Source organism: Procambarus clarkii, chromosome 65 (assembly GCF_040958095.1).
Source record: "Procambarus clarkii isolate CNS0578487 chromosome 65, FALCON_Pclarkii_2.0, whole genome shotgun sequence".
Lineage (NCBI taxonomy): Eukaryota > Metazoa > Arthropoda > Malacostraca > Decapoda > Cambaridae > Procambarus > Procambarus clarkii.
The window spans coordinates 30,321,573-30,344,952 of NC_091214.1; the positions used below are offsets into that span (position 1 = coordinate 30,321,573).

The 23,380-nt window shown below is 43.2% G+C and overlaps 1 protein-coding gene across 1 annotated transcript in view; it reads right to left on the reverse strand.

Annotated features, from left to right (window-relative positions):
- Positions 1-23,380, reverse strand: part of LOC123770985 (beta-1,4-glucuronyltransferase 1) — a 128,329-nt gene that overhangs the window by 29,433 nt on the left and 75,516 nt on the right. The window contains exon 5 of the mRNA XM_069309670.1: positions 11,731-11,938. Coding sequence (XP_069165771.1) covers positions 11,731-11,938 — 208 coding nt within the window. The remainder of the gene's footprint in view (positions 1-11,730; positions 11,939-23,380) is intronic.

Sequence of the window (23,380 nt, forward strand, 5' to 3'; positions counted from 1 at the left end):
CGTTGTTGGAAATTTCCAACACTAACACACTACCATTGTATTATAATACATCATTATTATATACTAATTACAGTAGTTATTAATTTCACTAACGGTAGTGTTAACATAAATTAATATTTCTTTATCTGAGCATATTGCTAATATTCTCACGACATCGAGAGGCAGGATTGCGTCAGATAATGTCCATCTAAACATATTTATTACCAGTATGTTAGAGAATTGAATGTGGTTCTCTAAAATTATCAGTATTCCATAAAATAATTAACTACGGATAATATAGCTCCCAATAATCCAAAACCGAGATTTATTAACTGAAATTATTATAAAGTAGCAGTTTTATCTGTTACGTGCGAATGCTATGGAGGAAATAAAATTTATCTCCATTTCTCGATTAACACCGTTTAACGAGAATATGATATTATTTAATTCCTTATAATTGCAACCTGGTTCTCATTAACGCATTACATCAGTAATTACGCAGAAAAGAATTATCCGTGATTAGTAACTTTTGTTGTGAATGCGGGAGACGAGCTGAGGGAGGGCAGAGAGGCCGCCATTCTTCGCCATGCTGCTTGGCTAGAGACGCCAACAATCACATCGTGTGTCCCGAGAGAGTCGATTTCCATCAATACTACGTTAGGCCCTTGCATTTAATCGGCCTAGGAGCACGCAATTGCTCCAGTAGCAATCTAGGATTGCTTCGGTGGACAACCAGCAGGTTAAGTGCCTTAGTATTGTTTATATTGAGTACTCTTTATATTGAGTACTCTTTATATTCTTGTACTGTGCACTGTCCATCGTTATGCTACACGACCTCCCCAAACAATAAGTGCGTCCATAAAGAATTAAATTTATTCCTTTTATGGCATAGTGAGGATATTAGATAGTAGGAGTAACCACTTAGTATATTCAGTTGAAATTTCAGAATAAACTTTCCGTCCTTCACAAAATTGGGGGTTAATACCAAAAGTAATCTACTCCCAGTACGCTTCATCGAGGCTGGTTCTTCCTTGAATAAAAATTAGTAATTCTACTAAATACTATTGTTTTTACTACATACAATAGTAAATACTATTTACTATTGTAGTATTGAACAAATCCACAAGGGCCGTGACGAGGATTCGAACCTGTGTCCGGGAGCATCTCAGACACTGCCTTAATCGACTGAGCTACGACAGGGTTAAAGCCTGGTTTGTGCCTCGGAGAGGCTACGGGATCCAGTAAGTTCAGTAGAACTGCAGTTTCAACCCTTTTAACCCTGTCGTAGCTCAGTCAATTAAGGCAGTGTCTGGGATGCTCCCGGACGCAGGTTCGAATCCTCGTCACGGCCCTTGTGGATTTGTTCATTGATGCATCACGTTAGTGTGATCTCTGTGTGTGATTGTAGTATTGTTTATATTGAGTACTTTTTATATTCTTGTACTGTGCACTGTCCATCGTTATGCTACACGACCTCCCCAAACAATAAGTACGTCCATAAGGATTTAAATTTATTCCTTTTATGGCATAGTGAGGATATTAGATAGTAGGAGTAACCAATTAGTATATTCAGTTGAAATTTCAACTTGTGATGTAAGCGGTCGTGGTCCTCATGTTCCCACGCCATGCTGGAACTCACGTGTTGCAGCGAGTAGCAGACGACGCCATTGCACCTCTACCTCTCCGTTCACTATTACAGCTAAGCAGCTGAAACCTTTTCTATTATTTCTTTAATTGAGAAAAAGCAAGATCAGTCGAAGAGATTTAGTTTATTTGATTTGAGATATCTAACGTAATATGCTAGCCTCATAAAAGTCATATGAGAATAATTGCTTGGTTAATCAACATATAATCTTTTTACCATTAATCAATTTATCTAATGTTTCTTAATAGTATTTAGTAGAATTTCTAATTTTTATTCGATGAAGAACCAGCCTCGATGAAGCGTACTGGGAGTAGATTACTCCTGGTATTAACCCCCAATTTTGTGAAGGACGGAAAGTTTATTCTCGAACATTAATATATTATACAGCCCATAGAAGTTTAAGGAATAATCTTTAATAGTTTACTATCCATAGGCACTGGTATTTCGGTCCTTATCATTTAACTTTATCTGTTTCCCTTTTCAGTCAAAATAGGGTGGTCCTTCGATTAATTTAAATAATCTATTAATTAAATATCAATCAATTAATAGAGAGTAAGCTTTCTTCCCAACACACGTCATCAGCACCATCTTTGTCAACAATAAGGGAAGTACCTGATAACCCGTTAAATCTAACTATTTCTGGCCAGTAATATAGATTAGGTTCGCCGGTTAGAAAACAGGGCGATCCACCCACAGTGGTAATTATCAATTAATCAAGTACAATATAAATTTCCCCTGATATAGTTGTCATATATTTGTTATGATCATTACTGTGCATTCCATTTAACAGGAGAAATTGAAGGGGAAGAAGAATTTTAGCATCCACTCCTTAATACAGCATGTGACATGTGATTATACTAACATCACCTACAAGGAGTATTAGTTTGAGATCATCCGTGTTCATATCTGGTTGTCCATGCCATAACCAACTATACAGTTATCTGGTATTTGTTCCATTTTATTTACTAATCCATGTAGTATTAACATTGTAGTAAATGTCTACCAAACGATAATTTCGATTGATAGACTATGTATATAACTAATAATTAAAAAAAAACCAGCTTGTGTAGGAAACGATTTTTGGGAATTTAGTATCATACAGTCCACTTTAAATTCATACTGTCTGCTATCGAAATAAATAAATTAACATAAGAAATAAATTAATATACATTATATATAAATTATGAATTAGAATTCATTAATATCAATTCATTGACTAATTGTAATTAAAATAAATAAATAAATCCAAGTAGTCAGTTTTCCTCACAACATTTAATACAAACACTCGATAATTTTATCTTCAGTTAAATATTAATTTATTTCCTAGGCTATTTAGGAAACAGTCATCTGTCACTGGAAGAGTCAGTTTAACAGGCAGAGATGACTGGTACACCAGAACACACGGGACAAAATGTTCCTGAGTGAATACTTGGGATAATTCATTCATTCATACTCACACACACACACACACACACACACACACACACACACACACACACACACACACACACACACACACACACACACACACACACACCTCCCTCCCCTTTCACCCCATACCCTCCCTGTCCCTCCCCCTTTACTGGATCCCCCGCCCCTCATCCCAGTATCCTCTGAGACCCTGTTATCCACCTCACAGGTCCTCACACCCATGGAACAGCCTCCCCCACCAGCAGAACACTCACCAAGGAGGCGATTTGAGAAGGGACAGAAGAAAGTGAGCCTCAAAGCGATGTACACAAACATAGATGGAATTACAAATAAAGCAAATGAGCTTGGAGAACTGGTACTAGAGGAAAACCCAGACATAATAGCCCTCACAGAAACAAAGATCACGAAAACGATAACAAATGCAGTGTTCCCACAGGACTATTATGTTATGAGGAAAGAGAGGGAAGGAAGAGGTGGGGGTGGTGTAGCTCTGCTGGTAAGACAAGGCTGGGATTTTGAGGAGATGGATATTCAGGGCTGCGAAGGTTTCAGTGACTACATAGCAGGTACTGTAACAAATGGAGGGAAAAAAATTATAGTCGCAGTCATATATAATCCACCACCAAATGACAGAAGACCTAGACAGGAATATGATAGAAACAACATGGCCACCATTAACATAATAGAAAGAGCAGCTTCTGTTGCTAGCAGGAATGGATCTGGACTACTAATTATGGGAGACTTCAACCATGGGAAGATAGATTGGAAGAACAGAGACCCGCATGGAGGACCAGAAACATGGAGAGCTAAGCTGCTGGACGTGGCAACAAGAAACTTTCTAAGCCAGCACACCAAAGAACCAACAAGAATGAGAGGAGAAGATGAACCAGCAATGCTTGATTTGATATTTACCCTAAATGAATGGGATATAAGGGAAGTTAAGATGGAAGCGCCCTTGGGAATGAGTGACCACAGTGTATTGAACTTTGAGTACCTGGTAGAGCTAGGACTTATCTCCCCCCAAAAAGAACTAGGAATCAAAAGGCTGGCATACCGAAAGGGGAATTATGAACAGATGAGAAGTTTCCTAAGTGAAATACCTTGGGACACAAACCTCAGAGACAAGTCTGTACAGGGTATGATGGACTATGTTACCCAAAAGTGTCAGGAGGCAGTAAACAGGTTCATCCCGGCCCAAAGGGAAAAATCCGAGAAGCAACAGAAGAATCCATGGTATAATAGGGCATGTATGGAAGCGAAGAAACTGAACAAAAAGGCGTGGAGGAACTTCCGGAATAACAGAACACCAGAAAGCTGAGAGAGATACCAGAGAACCAGGAATGAGTACGTCAGGGTGAGAAGAGAAGCAGAGAAAAATTTTGAAAATGATATAGCAAACAAAGCCAAGACCGAACCAAAGCTACTCCACAGTCACATCAGAAGGAAAACAACAGTGAAAGAACAGGTATTGAAACTTAGAACAGGCGAGGACAGGTATACAGAGAATGACAGAGAGGTGTGTGAGGAACTCAACAAGAGGTTCCAGGAGGACTTCACAATAGAACAAGGTGAGGTCACTGTGCTAGGAGAAAGGGAGGTAAACCAGGCGGCCTTGGAGGAGTTCGAAATTACGAGAGAGGAGGTCAAGAGACACCTGCTGGATCTGGATGTTAGAAAGGCTGTTGGTCCAGATGGGATCTCACCATGGGTACTGAAAGAGTGTGCAGAGGCACTTTGCCTGCCACTCTCCATAGTGTATAGTAAGTCACTAGAGACGGGAGACCTACCAGAAATATGGAAGACGGCGAATGTGGTCCCAATATACAAAAAGGGCGACAGACAAGAGGCACTGAACTACAGGCCAGTGTCCTTGACTTGTATACCATGCAAGGTGATGGAGAAGATCGTGAGAAAAAACCTGGTAACACATCTGGAGAGAAGGGACTTCGTGACAAATCGCCAACATGGATTCAGGGAGGGTAAATCTTGCCTTACAGGCTTGATAGAATTCTACGATCAGGTGACACAGATTAAGCAAGAAAGAGAGGGCTGGGCGGACTGCATTTTCTTGGATTGTCGGAAAGCCTTTGACACAGTACCGCATAAGAGGCTGGTACATAAGCTGGAGAGACAGGCAGGTGTAGCTGGTAAGGTGCTCCAGTGGATAAGGGAGTATCTAAGCAATAGGAAGCAGAGAGTTACGGTGAGGGGTGAGACCTCCGATTGGCGTGAAGTCACCAGTGGAGTCCCACAGGGCTCTGTACTCGGTCCTATCTTGTTTCTGATATATGTAAATGATCTCCCGGAGGGTATCGATTCATTTCTCTCAATGTTTGCGGACGATGCTAAAATTATGAGAAGGATTAAAACAGAAGAGGACTGTTTGAGACTTCAAGAAGACCTAGACAAGCTGAAGGAATGGTCGAACAAATGGTTGTTAGAGTTTAACCCAACCAAATGTAATGTAATGAAGATAGGTGTAGGGAGCAGGAGGCCAGATACAAGGTATCATCTGGCAGAGGAAATTCTTCAGGAGTCAGAGAAGGAAAAAGACTTGGGGGTTGATATCACGCCAGACCTGTCTCCTGCAGCACATATCAAGCGGATAACATCAGCGGCATATGCCAGGCTGGCCAACATACGAACGGCATTCAGAAACTTGTGTAAAGAATCATTCAGAACTTTGTATACCACATATGTCAGGCCAATCCTGGAGTATGCAGCCCCAGCATGGAGTCCATATCTAGTCAAGGATAAGACTAAACTGGAAAAGGTTCAAAGGTTTGCCACCAGACTAGTACCCGAGCTGAGAGGTATGAGCTACGAGGAGAGACTACGGGAATTAAACCTCACTTCGCTGGAAGACAGAAGAGTTAGGGGGGACATGATCACCACATTCAAGATTCTGAAGGGGATTGATAGGGTAGATAAAGACAGTCTATTTAACACAAGGGGAACACGCACAAGGGGACACAGGTGGAAACTGAGTGCCCAAATGAGCCACAGAGATATTAGAAAGAACTTTTTTAGTGTCAGAGTGGTTGACAAATGGAATGCATTAGGAAGTGATGTGGTGGAGGCTGACTCCATACACAGTTTCAAGTGTAGATATGACAGAGCACGATAGGCTCATGAATCTGTACACCTGTTGATTGACGGTTGAGAGGCGGGACCAAAGAGCCAGAGCTCAACCCCCGCAAACACAACTAGGTGAGTACAACTAGGTGAACTAGGTGAGTACACACACACACACACACACACACACACACACACACACACACACACACACACACACACACACACACGCGCGCTCACACAAAGAAAATAGCAATAGCGCCATTGATAATAAGTGTTGAACACATTGTGGCATTGAGAAATAGTGGAGCAGACCTCGCGGTGGCCGTGACCTCACCAGCCTCAATCTGTGACCGACCAGGACCTCACACCGGCCGCAACCTTATCTGATACACTGCGTGGAGTACTTGATCGCCGTTTGTATAGCAGATCGTGTAAGGTAATTGAAGCGCCTGTTGGCTAAGGTTGTCTATTGTAATGACAAAATCAGGAAGGGCCTGTTGGTCAATCACCAGCAGGAAAGAGGAGGAGGATAGATTTGTATACAAGCTAATAGGGAAAATTGTAGAGAGGAGGAGCACTTGGATGGAGGATCTAATCCAAGGGATTAAAAGTGAGATCTTTCAACAAATACTGGACAAGGTTGAGAGATGGAAACAAGAGCTTATGGACTATATTCAGGAAGAAATTAGGAAGAGTAGGGAAGAATGGGAGAGTGAATGTGCTCAGCTTACAAATGAATTAGGAAGGATTAACAGCATTGCTAGGGACAGTGGATTAGTGGGGGATGGATTAGTGAGTGTGGTAGGGATGGGGGGTATCCAGGGGAGGGGCTATCAGCATGAGAGTGAATCACTAAGAAGGCGGTCAATTATCCTCCAAGGATTATTCGAATCTAGTGCAACATCAAGGCAAGAAAGGATAGAAATGGAAAAATATGAGTTGCACGAGATTTTGAGATGTATTAGGGCCGAGATGGCAGGAAACAAGGTGGAACTCAGCCGCCGGGGTTGGACCTTACAATTGTACCAAGACTAGACCTGTTCTGGCACAATTCTCTAATGTATAGGCAGTGGAGTTCATAATGAAGAACAGTTATTCAGAGGCAGCGAAGCCCATTACAATGTGTTTATTGAGAGGTATGTGACGAAAGATGAACAAATAGCCAGCAAACAAAATGGCCTGCACATCACCGAAACCCAAGCCTTCCAAGTAGCCCTACCTCCCAAGTCACACCCTTCCAAACTCTGCCCTCCTATGCCTCCCCCCCCCCTGCTTCAACCCCCAACAACTTCCCTGCCCCTTCCACACTTGCACTCAACTCAACCTGTTACATTGCACCCTTCAATGACCATATCAAGCCAAGCCATACCCTCACCAAACCCACCTTCCCACCCCTCCTCCCCTACTACCCCCATCAACTCTCCTGCCCCTTCTACCCCATTGCCTTTAATTCCATCTACTTCATCCCAGCTCCCACTGCCCCTAACCCCCAAACCCCACCCAACCCTCACCTCTCCTCTTCTACCCCAAAACCCCCTCCTACCCCTCATCCCCCCGTGACTAATACAACCTCTCTTCCACTCTCAACACCAATGCTCCATTCTTCCCTCAGCCGTCTGCCCCCACTATCCTTTCCCCTCCCCCTAACATCTCAACTTCTATCTGACTCTCAGCCTCACTCTACCTCTCAACCCTCCTATACCATTCAGACCCTCCCTAATTTTCAGACCCACTATGCCCTTCCTACCCCCTCTACCCCCTAGATGCCCAGACCCCATTCGCCCCCTAGGCACCCCCAGCCCTCATTCGACCCCTAGACCCCCCCAGACCCCACCAGACCCTCTCAGACCTTCAGAGAAAGGGTGACTCTGGCACCAGAGTTTCCAAGAAGAGTCTCAAGGTTTGGTACACCAATGCTGATGAGGTATCCAATAAAGCAGAAGAGATTATTCGACAGTCAGCAGTCAGCAGTATTTGGCAGTCTCCGTGGTGTAGTGGTAAGACACTCGCCTGGCTTTCCGCGAGCGCTATGTCATGGGTTCGTATCCTGGCCGGGGAGGATTTACTGGGCGCAATTCCTTAACTGTAGCCTCTGTTTAACGCAACAGTAAAATGTGTACTTGGATGAAAAAACGATTCTTCGCGGCAGGGGATCGTATTCCAGGGACCATAGGATTAAGGACCTGCCTGAAACGCTACGCGTACTAGTGGCTGTACAAGAATGTAACAACTCTTGTATATATCTCAAAAAAAAAAAAAAAAAAAAAAAGATAAAAGAAAGAGTTAGCGAGGCAGAGTTGCAATAGTGGAAACAAAATAAATGGCATGATCTCGGATGCAATTTTTCCAGAGGGGTACCAGGTGATAAGAAAAGAGAGGACACAGAGACAGGGAGGAGGAGTGGCACTCCTAATAAAGCGGAAATGGAAGTTTGAAAACCTGAAAAATCTGGGAACCAATGAGAGCACGAGCTCCATACATGGAACTCTGACAGCGGATGGGAAGAAGATTGTGATGTAGATATGATAAAGCCCAGTAGGATCAGGAACCTGTCCAACCTGTTGATTGACGGTTGAGAGGCGGACCCAAAGAGCCGAAGCTCAACCCCTACAGGCACAACTAGGTGAGTACATTCACTCTCATGCACACTCACTCACACACACACACTCTCACACACTCACTTTCATACACTCACTCTTAGCCACCAGGGCGCTTGTTGCTGAGTGGACAGCACGCTGGATACGTAGTCTTGTGATCCGGGGCTCGATTCCCAGCGCTGGCGGAAACAAAAATGGGTAGTTTCTTTCACCCCTGTTGCCTAGCAGTAAATAAATACCTGGGAGTTAGACAGCTGTTACGGGGTGCTTCCTGGAAGTGTGTGTGTGTGTGTGTGTGTGTGTGTGTGTGTGTGTGTGTGTGTGTGTGTGTGTGTGTGTGTGTGTGTGTGTGTGTGTGTGTGTGTGTGTGTGTGGAAAAAAAATAGTTAGTATAGTAATAGGAAGTAACAGTTGAATGATTGACAGTTGAGAGGCGGGCCGAATAAGCAGAGCTCAACCCCTGCAAGTACAACTAGATGAATACTCAGGAACACATTTACACTCACACACACACACACACACACACACACACACACACACACACACACACACACACACACACACACACACACACACACACACACACACACACACATACACAGTTGACACAGTCACAGCTTTGACACAGTACCGCATAAGAGGCTGGTACATAAGCTGGAGAGACAGGCAGGTGTAGCTGGTAAGGTGCTCCAGTGGATAAGGGAGTATCTACGCAATAGGAAGCAGAGAGTTACGGTGAGGGGTGAGACCTCCGATTGGCGTGAAGTCACCAGTGGAGTCCCACAGGGCTCTGTACTAGGTCCTATCTTGTTTCTGATATATGTAAATGATCTCCCGGAGGGTATCGATTCATTTCTCTCAATGTTTGCGGACGATGCTAAAATTATGAGAAGGATTAAAACAGAAGAGGACTGTTTGAGGCTTCAAGAAGACCTAGACAAGCTGAAGGAATGGTCGAACAAATGGTTGTTAGAGTTTAACCCAACCAAATGTAATGTAATGAAGATAGGTGTAGGGAGCAGGAGGCCAGATACAAGGTATCATCTGGCAGAGGAAATTCTTCAGGAGTCAGAGAAGGAAAAAGACTTGGGGGTTGATATCACGCCAGACCTGTCTCCTGCAGCACATATCAAGCGGATAACATCAGCGGCATATGCCAGGCTGGCCAACATACGAACGGCATTCAGAAACTTGTGTAAAGAATCATTCAGAACTTTGTATACCGCATATGTCAGGCCAATCCTGGAGTATGCAGCCCCAGCATGGAGTCCATATCAAGTCAAGGATAAGACTAAACTGGAAAAGGTTCAAAGGTTTGCCACCAGACTAGTACCCGAGCTGAGAGGTATGAGCTACGAGGAGAGACTACGGGAATTAAACCTCACTTCGCTGGAAGACAGAAGAGTTAGGGGGGACATGATCACCACATTCAAGATTCTGAAGGGGATTGATAGGGTAGATAAAGACAGTCTATTTAACACAAGGGGAACATGCACAAGGGGACACAGGTGGAAACTGAGTGCCCAAATGAGCCACAGAGATATTAGAAAGAACTTTTTTAGTGTCAGAGTGGTTGACAAATGGAATGCATTAGGAAGTGATGTGGTGGAGGCTGACTCCATACACAGTTTCAAGTGTAGATATGACAGAGCCCGATAGGCTCAGGAATCTGTACACCTGTTGATTGACGGTTGAGAGGCGGGACCAAAGAGCCAGAGCTCAACCCCCGCAAACACAACTAGGTGAGTACAACTAGGTGAGTACATACACACACACACATATTCACTCTCATACCGGTGGCTGACGCAGGGGAGCCGGTGGCTGAGCAGACAGAACACTAGACGCGTGATCCTGCGGTCCCGGGTCCGATCCCGGACGCCGGCGAGAAACAATGGGGCAGAGTTTCTTTCACACTGATGCCCATTACACACAGAGATCACACTAACGTGATACATCAAATGAACAAATCCACAAGGGCCCTTGTGGATTTGTTCATTGATGCATCACGTTAGTGTGATCTCTGTGTGCAATGATGTAAGAGCGAAGAGGGAGAACGGCCTATTGACATAGCTCAGGTGCAGGGGGGAGTTGTGTAAAATCCTGGTTTGTGCCACGGAAAGGCTACGAGATCCAGTAAGTTCAGCATAACTTCGATTTCAACTCTTTTTAACCCTGTCGTAACTCAGTTGATTAGAGCAGTGTCTGGGATGCTTCCGGACGCAGGTTCGAATCCTCGTCACGGCCCTTGTGGATTTGTTCACTGATGCCCCTGTTACCTTTCAGTAAATAAGTACCTGGGAGTTAGTCAGCTGTCATGGGCTGCTTCCTGGGGGTGGAGGCCTGGTCGAGGACCGGGCCGCGGGGACACCAAGCCCCGAAATCGTCTCAAGATAACCTCAAGATAACCACACACACACTAACTCAAACACACATTCACTCACTCACACACTCTCACAAACACACACTCTCATACTGAAGTTTGAGAGTGTGTGACCCAGCCATTTGGGCTGGACGGTAGAACGCCCGTCTCGCTTCAAGCAGGCCGTCGTTCAATTCTCGACCATACAAGTGGTTGGGCACCATTCCTTTCCCCCGTCCCATCCCAAATCCTTATCCTGATCCCTTCCCAGTGCTATATAGTCGTAATGACTTAGCGCTTTCCCTTGATAATTCCCTCTCTCTCTCTCTCTCTCTCTCTCTCTCTCTCTCTCTCTCTCTCTCTCTCTCTCTCTCTCTCTCTCTCTCTCTCTCTTTCTCTTTCTCTCTTTCTCTCTTTCTCTCTCTCTCTCTCTCTCTCTCTCTCTCTCTCTCTCTCTCTCTCTCTCTCTCTCTCTCTCTCTCTCTCTCTCTCTCTCTCTCTCTTTCTCTTTCTCTTTCTCTCTTTCTCTCTCTCTCTCTCTCTCTCTCTCTTTCTCTTTCTCTTTCTCTTTCTCTCTCTCTCTCTCTCTCTCTCTCTCTCTCTCTCTCTCTCTCTCTCTCTCTCCTCCGTGTGTCTCTCACCAGGGATGAAGTTGATGGAAGGGTAGAGCTCGATGTCTGAAGGGAGGACAAAGTAGGTGCGGGCGGCTTGCCTTGCGGTGTTCCTGGCCACGTTGATGGGGTACAAGAGGCCCTGCTGGTGACGGTACGAGGCCCTCGACGTCAAGTTGGCCAGCTGCTGCTGCTCACAGTCGCTCTCCCTCGCCAGCAGCTCCTCCGTCGGCGGCACCTGCGGCCCCACCAGTGGTGAAATAATTAAGAGTCAGTTTGCTAAGATATTGTGGAGTGTATCAGGCGCCAGACAGTAAGTGGGGGAAGTCTTGCAGCGCCAGAGACGGGGTAAACATTCTCAAGAGCAAGCCATGCAGGAAAATAATTTTAATCTACAGAAACTGGATGTAAAGGTCGACTCTGAGAAATAAAAATATAAATGCACGAGGAGAGAGAGAAGCCGTCTCAGTCTGAGTGAGGTAGGACAGTCTTATCAATGTGAGAGGAGATAAGAATTTTCTCTCAATTATTAAAATATTAAACAATTCATGACAAATTTTGCCATATCTTCATTTCTCTCATTTTCATCGTAAACTGTAAATTATTGTCTCACGAAATGACTGAACACTTTTAATGATTTAAGGCATTATAAACCCATTTGCTTGTCACACTATCAACAAGGAAGGCATTATAGTAACCTATTATACTGGCTTATTGTTCACGAGTTCAACTCTCGGGTATAATCAGTGCTTTCTCGTCGTTTTGAAGAAGTGAGCATCAACAGGATCAGCTTAATGGTATGAACATCATGAAACACTGTTCATCAGAATATATACTAATTCAAAGATACCTTAATTTTGAGGGACAGGATTACCAAAGCACTTATCTTTCCACTTATAACATTTATTCCTGTTATCTCGACTATGCTGACTTGGTCGCGATGATATCGTAAACAACAATTATAACCTTGTGTTGAGGGCTACCTCGTAGCGCTGCATAACTCGCAAACTATAAGTGAATACCTACCAAGCCACCATGATATAAATAATAGTTACGGATCTCTTAAACGGACACTTAAGTGCTCTGTGAATTCTGGTCGTGTTCATGATCAAGCCTAAATATACATGTTTCATAAATTGACATTTACATAGAGCTTCACAAACTTCAAAAATCTGTTCCTCAGAGCTTCCAGGATGAACATACTATATGTAAAATAATAACGTGGCTGAACATATACATCAGAAAATTAAGAAAGAACGACGCTATGGTCTGTCGTGGACCATTATCACTCGACTTGATAATGGTCCTGGATGGACCGAAACGTCGTCGTTTCTTCAGTTTCTGACGTGTGGGTTGAATATCACATGACAAATCTAACATCTCCACAGATCCACATTATCCAAGTAATTTAAATAATAATAGTTTTTTGCAGCCTGAAAACTGATTTAAGACGCACAAATATTGTTGCAGAGTTAAATCTTGAGAACAAATGTGAAGTATTGCCACAACACAGGACGTGGGTACTGTAGGGGTAGATGTAATAGATCTGTAGAGCAGATGTAATAGATGTGTAAGGCAGATATAATAGATCTGTAGGGCAGACGAAATAGATGTGTATGGCAGATGTAATAGATCTGTAGGGCAAATGTAATAGATAAGTGATGGGCATAGGAATAAATTACATTTTAAGGTCTTTTAATATTAGAGCGCTTATTGGCCATTTTGCACATGTTAAGATGGGTAATTAAGGCCTGTGATTCTTTAAGAGTTCCCCCCCCCCAATGTAATAACTGGGTCATAACAGTACACAAGACCAGCTAATATTAAGTTGCATTAAAACGTACCTAACATAACCCAACCTTGCTTAACTTAACCCGAACAAACCTAACTTAACCACACACAAGCCGAGAAAACAAACAAGATAGTTTCTTGAAAGGTTCATATCGACAAGATATCGTTGATATCGATTCCGATATCGAGTTGGTAACTACTGTGAAGGTTTGAGTAAAAATGTTTCTTACCGGCACTCAGAGTCCCAACTTTCATGTAAGTTACTGTGAAAAGTTGCTACTAAGCTTTACCAATTATTGTGACCTGTTGCAAAAGTAGTAACAATTACAGTGTATGAGTAATTGGGGAAACATTACTCGAGTATCAGCAATACTTCACTGTACGAATTACTGTGGCCTGGTGTTTAATTATTACAACTGCCATACTCTTGCTGAAACATAACTACTTTTTAGATACATTAAAATGTAAACAGAGATTATTGAAAACGAAAAGATTACGATTAAGAGAACTCTGTTCATCTTGCCCATAAACTTCTCTCACATATATCTCATATGGGACTCTGGCTGTTCTCACATATAACACATATGTGATACTGGCTGTTCTCACATATAACACATATGTGATACTGGCTGTTCTCACATATAACACATATGTGATACTGGTTGTTCTCACATATAACACATATGTGATACTGGCTGTTCTCACAAATAACACATATGTGATACTGGCTGTTCTCACAAATAACACATATGTGATACTGGCTGTTCTCACAGATAACACATGTGATACTGGTTGTTCTCACAAATAACACATATGGGATACTGGCTGTTCTCACAAATAACACATATGGGATACTGGCTGTTCTCACAAATAACACATATGGGATACTGGCTGTTCTCACAAATAACACATATGTGATACTGGTTGTTCTCACAAATAACACATATGTGATACTGGCTGTTCTCACAAATAACACATATGTGATACTGGTTGTTCTCACAAATAACACATATGTGATACTGGCTGTTCTCACAAATAACACATATGTGATACTGGCTGTTCTCACAAATAACACATATGTGATACTGGCTGTTCTCACAAATAACACATATGTGATACTGGTTGTTCTCACAAATTATATGAGTAGAATAGCACTGAAGATCAGAAAAGGAAATTACAGAGTATTGTCACAAGATGGTGCTAAGCCAGTATACATGGGAAGATGGTGCTAAGCCAGTATACATGGGAAGATGGTGCTAAGCCAGTATACATGGGAAGATGGTGCTAAGTCAGTATACATGGGAAGATGGTGCTAAGCCAGTATACATGGGAAGATGGTGCTAAGCCTGTATACATGGGAAGATGGTGCTAAGTCAGTATACATGGGAAGATGGTGCTAAGCCAGTATACATGGGAAGATGGTGCTAAGCCAGTATACATGGGAAGATGGTGCTAAGCCAGTATACATGGGAAGATGGTGCTAAGCCAGTATACATGGGAAGATGGTGCTAAGCCAGTATACATGGGAAGATGGTGCTAAGCCAGTATACATGGGAAGATGGTGCTAAGCCAGTATACATGGGAAGATGGTGCTAAGCCAGTATACATGGGAAGATGGTGCTAAGCCAGTATACATGGGAAGATGGTGCTAAGCCAGTATGCATGGGAAGACGGTGCTAAGCCAGTATGCATGGGAAGACGGTGCTAAGCCAGTATGCATGGGAAGACGGTGCTAAGCCAGTGTGCATGGGAAGACGGTGCTAAGCCAGTATGCATGGGAAGACGGTGCTAAGCCAGTATGCATGGGAAGATGGTGCTAAGCCAGTATGCATGGGAAGACGGTGCTAAGCCAGTATACATGGGAAGACGGTGCTAAGCCAGTATACATGGGAAGACGGTGCTAAGCCAGTATACATGGGAAGACGGTGCTAAGCCAGCATAGGAAGATGGTGGTAAGCCAGTATGCATGGGAAGCCGGTGCTAAGCCAGTATGCATGGGAAGATGATGCTAAGCCAGTATGCATGGGAAGACGGTGCTAACCCAGTATACATGGGAAGACGGTGCTAAGCCAGTATACATGGGAAGACGGTGCTAAGCCAGCATAGGAAGATGGTGGTAAGCCAGTATGCATGAGAAGACGGTGCTATTCCAGTATACATGGGAAGACGGTGCTAAGCCAGCATAGGAAGATGGTGGTAAGCCAGTATGCATGGGAAGACGGTGCTATCCCAGTATACATGTGAAGACGGTGCTAAGCCAGCATAGGAAGATGGTGGTAAGCCAGTATGCATGGGAAGATGGTGCTAAGCCAGTATGCCTGGTGTTGTAATCCACAAGTTAGTAGGAATTATTAGCTAGAGGATCATTACTACAACACTTAACGAATGATGATTGGAAGTACATGTTAAGTAGACAGACTATGGATCACATATCTAAGAAAGGTCAATGGATTAAGACCGAAGCTGTTTAGCCAAATTAATTATTCCTGGAAAGAGGAATTATTCGTCGTCAGGCTTCTAGGATCAAGGTTACCGCTCTAGGGATAAGGTTAATCGGATTATACCTTCCTTGAGAGGAGTGGTGAAATGATTGAGGCCATGGCTGACTGGAGGCAGTCTGATTGTGGGAGTTGAACTAGCAAGTCCTCCGAGGTCTCCGTTTGTGGCAGCAGCGAAGTGTAGCAGACAGCTATGCGAGAGCCTGTTGTGATCTTAGTGACGAAGTTAAGTCTGCAGTATGTGAGTATTGAATGTAAGACTAACCGGGTGTGGAGCGTTGTAGTAATCATTCCGTATTAGGGACTTAGGCGGAAGTTACGAGTGTGTGTGGTGATCGCGGAGGTCAAGTGGTCTATGGGTATTGGAAGTGTATTGACCTAATAGAGAATGTTAATTAATATAGTATTATTTGTCAGAGTCTATTCTTTGTAATTAAATGACAAAACCCGACGGCCTTTAAATACCTTCCATATGTTCATTCATTGTGTTCCAGTACAAACCTAGTGGTACGCCTCAAGGGACTGGTGTGTGTAGGAGTACACGGTGGTAGTAACGGTTGCTGAGGCAAGGTGTTATGTGTTGTGTAATCGCTGTGTTCGGAATGAACCGGGGTTCAGCGTCACGACATATTTGGTGGCAGCGGTGGGCTGCTGCTATGCTGCTAAAGCTGCTAAGCCAGTATGTATGGGAAGACGGTGCTAAGCTAGCATGGGAAGATAGTGCTAAGCAAGTATGCATGGGAAGATGGTGGTAAGCCAGCATAGGAAGATGGTGCAAAGCCAGTATGCATGGGAAGATGGTGCTAAGCCAGTATGCATGGGAAGATGGTGCTAAGCCCTTATGCATGGGAAGATGGTGCTAAGCCCTTATGCATGGGAAGATGGTGCTAAGCCAGTGTGCATGGGAAGATGGTGCTAAGCCAGTGTGCATGGGAAGATGGTGCTAAGCCAGTGTGCATGGGAAGATGGTGCTAAGCCAGTGTGCATGGGAAGATGGTGCTAAGCCAGTGTGCATGGGAAGATGGGCTAAGTCAGTATTCATGGGAAGATGGTGCTAAGCCAGTATACATCGGAAGATAGTGCTAAGCCAGCAGAGGTGGATTGGGAGCCCAATACTGCCTAAGAAAGCACTTAAAATCGAACCATTAATGTAGCTCATGAATAATGTAGCCTACCTAATAAGATTTGGATAAGCACCTCCAAAGGATACCTGATCAACCAGGCTGTGACTCGTACGTCAGGCTGCGAGCAGCCGCGTCCAACAGCCTGGTTGATCAGTCCGGCAACCAGGAGGCCTGGTCGACGACCGGGCCGCGGGGACGCTAAGCCCCGGAAGCACCTCAAGGTAACCTCAAGGTAAGGTACCTAGCCTACGGCGAGCGCAGAGCGCTAAGCACGGACATTTTGAAGCCAAATGGTATATAAACATATTGTAAGGTTAATATTAAATTCTTCATCCTCTTTTCTTATGATTCACTAACTAAAGTAACTATATTTAATAACAAAGACATAATAGGACAAAAACAGATACTTTCTAGAGAAGGAGAAAGAGACTGATTAACCGTCCTCGCTGCAACCCGTCCTCTGCAAAATAACGTCGCTTTTCGCTCGTAAGTACGTTATGGCCAAAAATTGACGTAATTCGAAATGAAATCGGGTCACGAAAGTGACGTACTGTCCCCGTTTTCTGTCTGAGTCGTCTGGCTTACTCGAAAAGGTTTGAAAGAAAACTTTCAATTAACGGTTTTCATGACGTTTTGAAACTTTAGGAGAATTTCCTGCCCTCCAAACTTACCAGAGTAACCTTAACATACTGTTTTGGAAAAATATAATCCCAAATTTATTTAATTTTTGTAATTTTCAAATTACGTCCATTTTCGGCCATTCGAGCATGCGGCCAAATTCAGACGTAATTTATAAAGGACAGGTTACAGCAAGTGGAAGATAAAAGGTAAATAATTTGTATGTTTGAGACACCGTTGAGAGCCTCCATTTTACTCAAGAATGTACTGGAATTTAGAGAGGAAACTTTTGTCAGTTTCCGAGGAACATAATTCTTGATCCATATATCCCTGTTTGACCCGCGTACGCTCCCCTGTGCTTGTTCCACTAGAATAAAACATTTTAGGCACATTAAAAAACTGTAAACAAGGTCAAAAGTACTGAGACATTAGTTATAAATGATCATATAGACAGACAGACTAATTCAATAAATATGTATACAGAAAATAAAATGAAAATCTTATTATTATGAAATTGTTTCATTTACTTTCATAGTATCAAAATTAAAAGATTGTAGGATTTTCCACCACACTTCAATTATTAAGCGATAAAAACTCAATTACTCAACAAAAGAAGGTACACATATACAAAAAAATTAAATATGCAATTATTCAAATAAATTAATAAGTTACACATTTTGTCAATATCCAGCATTAAACAAATTCTAGCTGCTGATAGACTGTAATTATACACAGTAAAAACAGTCCATGGCATTAATATATGCATAAGGTTCACTAACATATACCAAAATCTCAATAACCTATGCAAATCTTTACTAAGGCAAGCAAATCTTTACTAATATATGCAAATCTTTATTAATATATGCAAAAAATAAGAATGATAAAAAATGTGATATATAAAGTAAACCGTCCAGTGAATATAGCAAAGAAGTGCATATTAGAGAAAGTAAAATACTTTAACACACCAAGGTGGAGGAGCCAGTGTGTGACAACAACTATCATTATAGACCATATCTGTTTCTTATGGAATTTAGACTCACAAATGGACGTAAAACAACAACAGTGAGTGTGGTGGTACTCACGAGACTCGGGATATCACATACATTACCTCCGTACCTCCTGCCGGAGCACGGAGGCCTCAGTACAGAGACAAACTGGTGATTATTATTGGTAAACAAGGTTATGGACACTCATACTACATTACAAATATCAGACGTATTCGTTACAAATATTAATTGAGAAAACAATAAACAAGCACTGCCACACTCCAGCATTCATCCACCCCTTAATAACACCAGCATTGCCCTTGTGTGTTGCCATACATTTTACAAATACATTCATTTCCTCTTTATATGCCACTTTCACCAGTCTTGTCCCATACTATATCCCGTTATTGCTCATATGCAATAAACGCTTCAAATGCATTCTCATATATGCCAAAAAATTCCCCTATTCTGGAAATCCTGCCTTTCCCATATTTACGTAAATTCAATAACCAGGCTGCTATATCCATTCGTTAAACATACCTATCTTACTTTCCTCAATATTCCTGTTTATTGAATGTTATATTCTATATCTCTTGATGATTAGTTTAATTATTTTCTTCTCTTAACACCACTTATGCGTCTTAAGACTGATCATTTCTTCTCCTTGAACTCATAATTTTTAAGTTTTTTCACGCCATCGTTTCCCAGTCATATATAAAAGTCAGCACCACCACTGAACTTTTTTTCGAATTCAAGGCTTTAATTTCCCCAATTACTTTTCTTCCATGACTGACCCTATTTGCAATTTCATTTTATTGTTATTCTCCATTGAATATTTTCCCATGTCCGTCTTCAACATTCACATTTACCTCTCCATTGTCTCCTCATTATATTTCCTTAATGTTTTCAAACGTTTTTCTTTGAATAAATTATATTTAATTCTTTCAATTTTCTCAGTCGTTCTCTATTGATTTCAATATAACTCATGATTTCACAAGGATTTAAATTCCTAAAATCCTCTTTCTTTCTTTCTTGTGATCTATTGTTCTTTCTTTCTTGTGATCTATTGTTCTTTCTTTCTTGTGAACTATTGCTCGCACAAAACTGAAGCTCCAAAGCTGCGTTCCTCCGTCCACCACCCTGGCGTTCTCAACCAGCTGCGTTCCTCCGTCCACCACCCTGGCGTTCTCAACCACCTGCGTTCCTCCGTCCACCACCCTGGCGTTCTCAACCACCTGCGTTCCTCCGTCCACCACCTTGGCGTTCTCAACCACCTGCGTTCCTCCGTCCACCACCTTGGCGTTCTCAACCAGCTGCGTTCCTCCGTCCACCATCCTGGCGTTCTCAACCAGCTGCGTTCCTCCGTCCACCACCTTGGCGTTCTCAACCACCTGCGTTCCTCCGTCCACCACCCTGGCGTTCTCAACCAGCTGCGTTCCTCCGTCCACCATCCTGGCGTTCTCAACCAACTGCGTCCCTCCGTCCACCACCCTGGCGTTCTTAATAAGCTGTACCTCGCCGTACTACACCCTGGCGTTCTTAACAAGCTGCGTCCCACCGTCCTGTTCCCTTGTGTTCTTAACAAGCAGCGTTCATGCTTTCTGTCTCATGGCGTTCTTAACAATCTGCGTGCCTCTGTCCACCACCCTGGCGTTCTTAACAATCTGCGTGCCTCTGTCCACCACCCTGGCGTTCTTAACAATCTGCATGCCTCTGTCCACCACCCTGGCGTTTTTAACAAGCTGTGTGTGGGGAACCCATCTGTGAGATTTATATTTATTTAATTTATATGAATTTAAATTTATGTTAATTTATATAGTTCAATAACAATTGTCTGATGTTTAGTGGACTGTATTTCTGCAAATTTCCTCACAAATCGATCTCCTTACACATTAGGGGGGGATTTATATTGTTTATATATGCAGTCAATCAAACTACATATATTAGTAATTGGAGGCCTTATCTTTTATAATTGACTTTGTCCTGGACAACCAGTAGGAACACGGATGAACAAGCCAGTCTATACACCTTGTGGGTGTGGCTGACCCCCAACTATATATTGGACTAATGGGACTAATTCTTCCTTCCTCTTCAATTGTTCCTGTCAACGGGCACTTGCAATAATGGCAGTAATCTTATATATATAATATATATATATATATATATATATATATATATATATATATATATATATATATATATATATATATATATATATATATGTATATATATATATATATATGTCGTACCTAGTAGCCAGAACGCACTTCTCAGCCTACTATGCAAGGCCCGATGTGCCTAATAAGCCAAGTTTTCATGAATTAATATATTTTCTCTAATTTTTTTCTTATGAAATGATAAAGCTACCCATTTCATTATGTATGAGGTCAACTTTTTTTATTGGAGTTAAAATTAACGTAGATATATGACCGAAACTAACCAACCCTACCTAACCTAACCTATCTGTAGAGGTTAGGTTAGGTTAGGTAGCCGAAAAAGTTAGGTTAGGTTAGGTAGGTTAGGTAGTCGAAAAACAATTAATTCATGAAAACTTGGCTTATTAGGCAAATTGGGCTTTGCATAGTAGGCTGAGAAGTGCGTTCTGGCTACTAGGTACGACATATATATATATATATATATATATATATATATATATATATATATATATATATATATATATATATATATATATATATATAGGGGGTACCACCACTGGTGCAATTATAGGGACCCACAGCCTCAGAGAAGGGAACACAGAGCATTCAGGGAAAACTTGCCATTTAACTCTGAATACGAAAGAGTGTTCGCTTCTCCTACCACCCCCCTTTTTTTATGGTGTACACTTTATTATGCAAGGTTATACAGTTACATATCTGATTTTATGCAAAAAATGAACAATAAGAGGACACAAGAAAAAGTTAGCTTCCTAGAGGCTGTAGATTTCCTCGAACTCCACCGACGCCGGGCAGGAACCGAGGATGCAGCGGGCATTCCCCCTCTGGAACGCGACACTGAGGCGCTGAAAGAGAAAACTTGCTGCTCTAGGGTCTCTTGTGGTGTCAATGAGCTTGGAACCAAGATCCTTAAGAAACCTTCTTGCACTCTCACCCCATGGACCTAGGGTCTCGGATCCTATTGGAACGAAGTTGTACCATTGATCTAATTGCCTGTACTTGACTGCCTTTTGTTTTTCTCTGTGTGTCGCTGCGGCTCCTGTTGTGCCGGCAGAGAGGGTGATGTATGTCGTTGCCAGGGTGGATACGCAAGTATAGTCCCATGCTAACTGCCTGCCACCCTTCCACGGACGCAGTGTGATTCCGTCTGGTCGGCTGGCAAAGCTAACAGAGTCACGGTTCAGTAGGTTACGGGGCTCTCTCTCCGCTGGACGCTGAGCAGAGGCAAGGCTTCTTTTAATGATGTCATTGACTTCGTCGTGTCTAGTGTGCCAACCACCAGATTTTCCACAGTGCAGGCCATGCAATTCATATTCGTCAGCATCTGCCTCACCGCAAATACACCTGTGAACAGTGTGGATAGGGGCAGCAAGGCGGAGAGCGACTGCAATACGGAGCTCCTGCGGATCAAGACGTGTGCCTGTCGCAGACATGGGGACTGCCAGAAGGAAGTCCCCTGCATGGGGAGCCTGCACAGCTGTGAGGCGTGCACGATCACTGGGGGTTGTTGCTGCCTCCAGCAAAGCTGTGGCTTCTTTGTCTACAATGGGGCTGTCCCAGCTGGATTGTTTCTTGGCTTTCGGCATGGCTGGTCTGAGTGCTGGGTCTGTCATGGCACCCCATTGCGTGTCGCATTCCGTGTAGTGGGGGTCCTGTATCCCTGCTACATCACTCAGGGTGTCAGGTAGAATTTCCTTAACCAGGTCATCTGATGCTGAGGAGGAAGACAGGAAGGCTGGGACAGCAATTTGGGTGGCGGTACGGACACCCAAGCCACCGAGCCTGACAGGAAGAGTGGCTTGTTTCCACTGGCATTCGTTGAGGGAGAGGTTAACAACTTTTTCCAGCATGGTCTTTAGTAAGAGGTCATACTCTTCAAGCTTTCGGTTGTCGTAAGATGGGGCGCACCTCAGAAAGTAGGTTAGCCTCGGAAGGGATAGGCATTTGGTGAGGAGATAAAAAGCATCGTGGGCATCGATGTCACCTATTCTGTCTTCCATCCTCCTAAGGTCTGCGATTTTCTTGTCGAGGATCTCCTCAATGGCGTTAGACCCGAGGGGGGCTCCAAGGAGGGTGCTGTTCTCGGCCCTAATGACATGGGCTCCAGGCAAGGCAGACCTTATTCTAGCTACGATGTCTGGGTTGGAGGAGACTACTTCACACTTGGAAGGGTTCAGGACGAGACCCAGGCTTACTTCTTGCTCCCTTATTTTCCTGATATCTGACAAGAGGTGGTCTATGGTGCCAGCTATAGTGCCATCATCCAAAAACCAGATGTTGAACTCGCTGGACAAGCTTTCGGTGATTTCTTTTAAGACTAAGCAGAAAAGAAGGGGAGCAAGAGGATCACCTTGCTGAACACCTTCACATGATCTGATTTCATGTTCATCAAAGAGCAGTTTTGACTCGCCACTGTAGCACGATAGTATGAACGGGTAGAGTGGCCGGAAATGGCGATGCACGGCACAAAGTACTGTATCTCTTCTTAC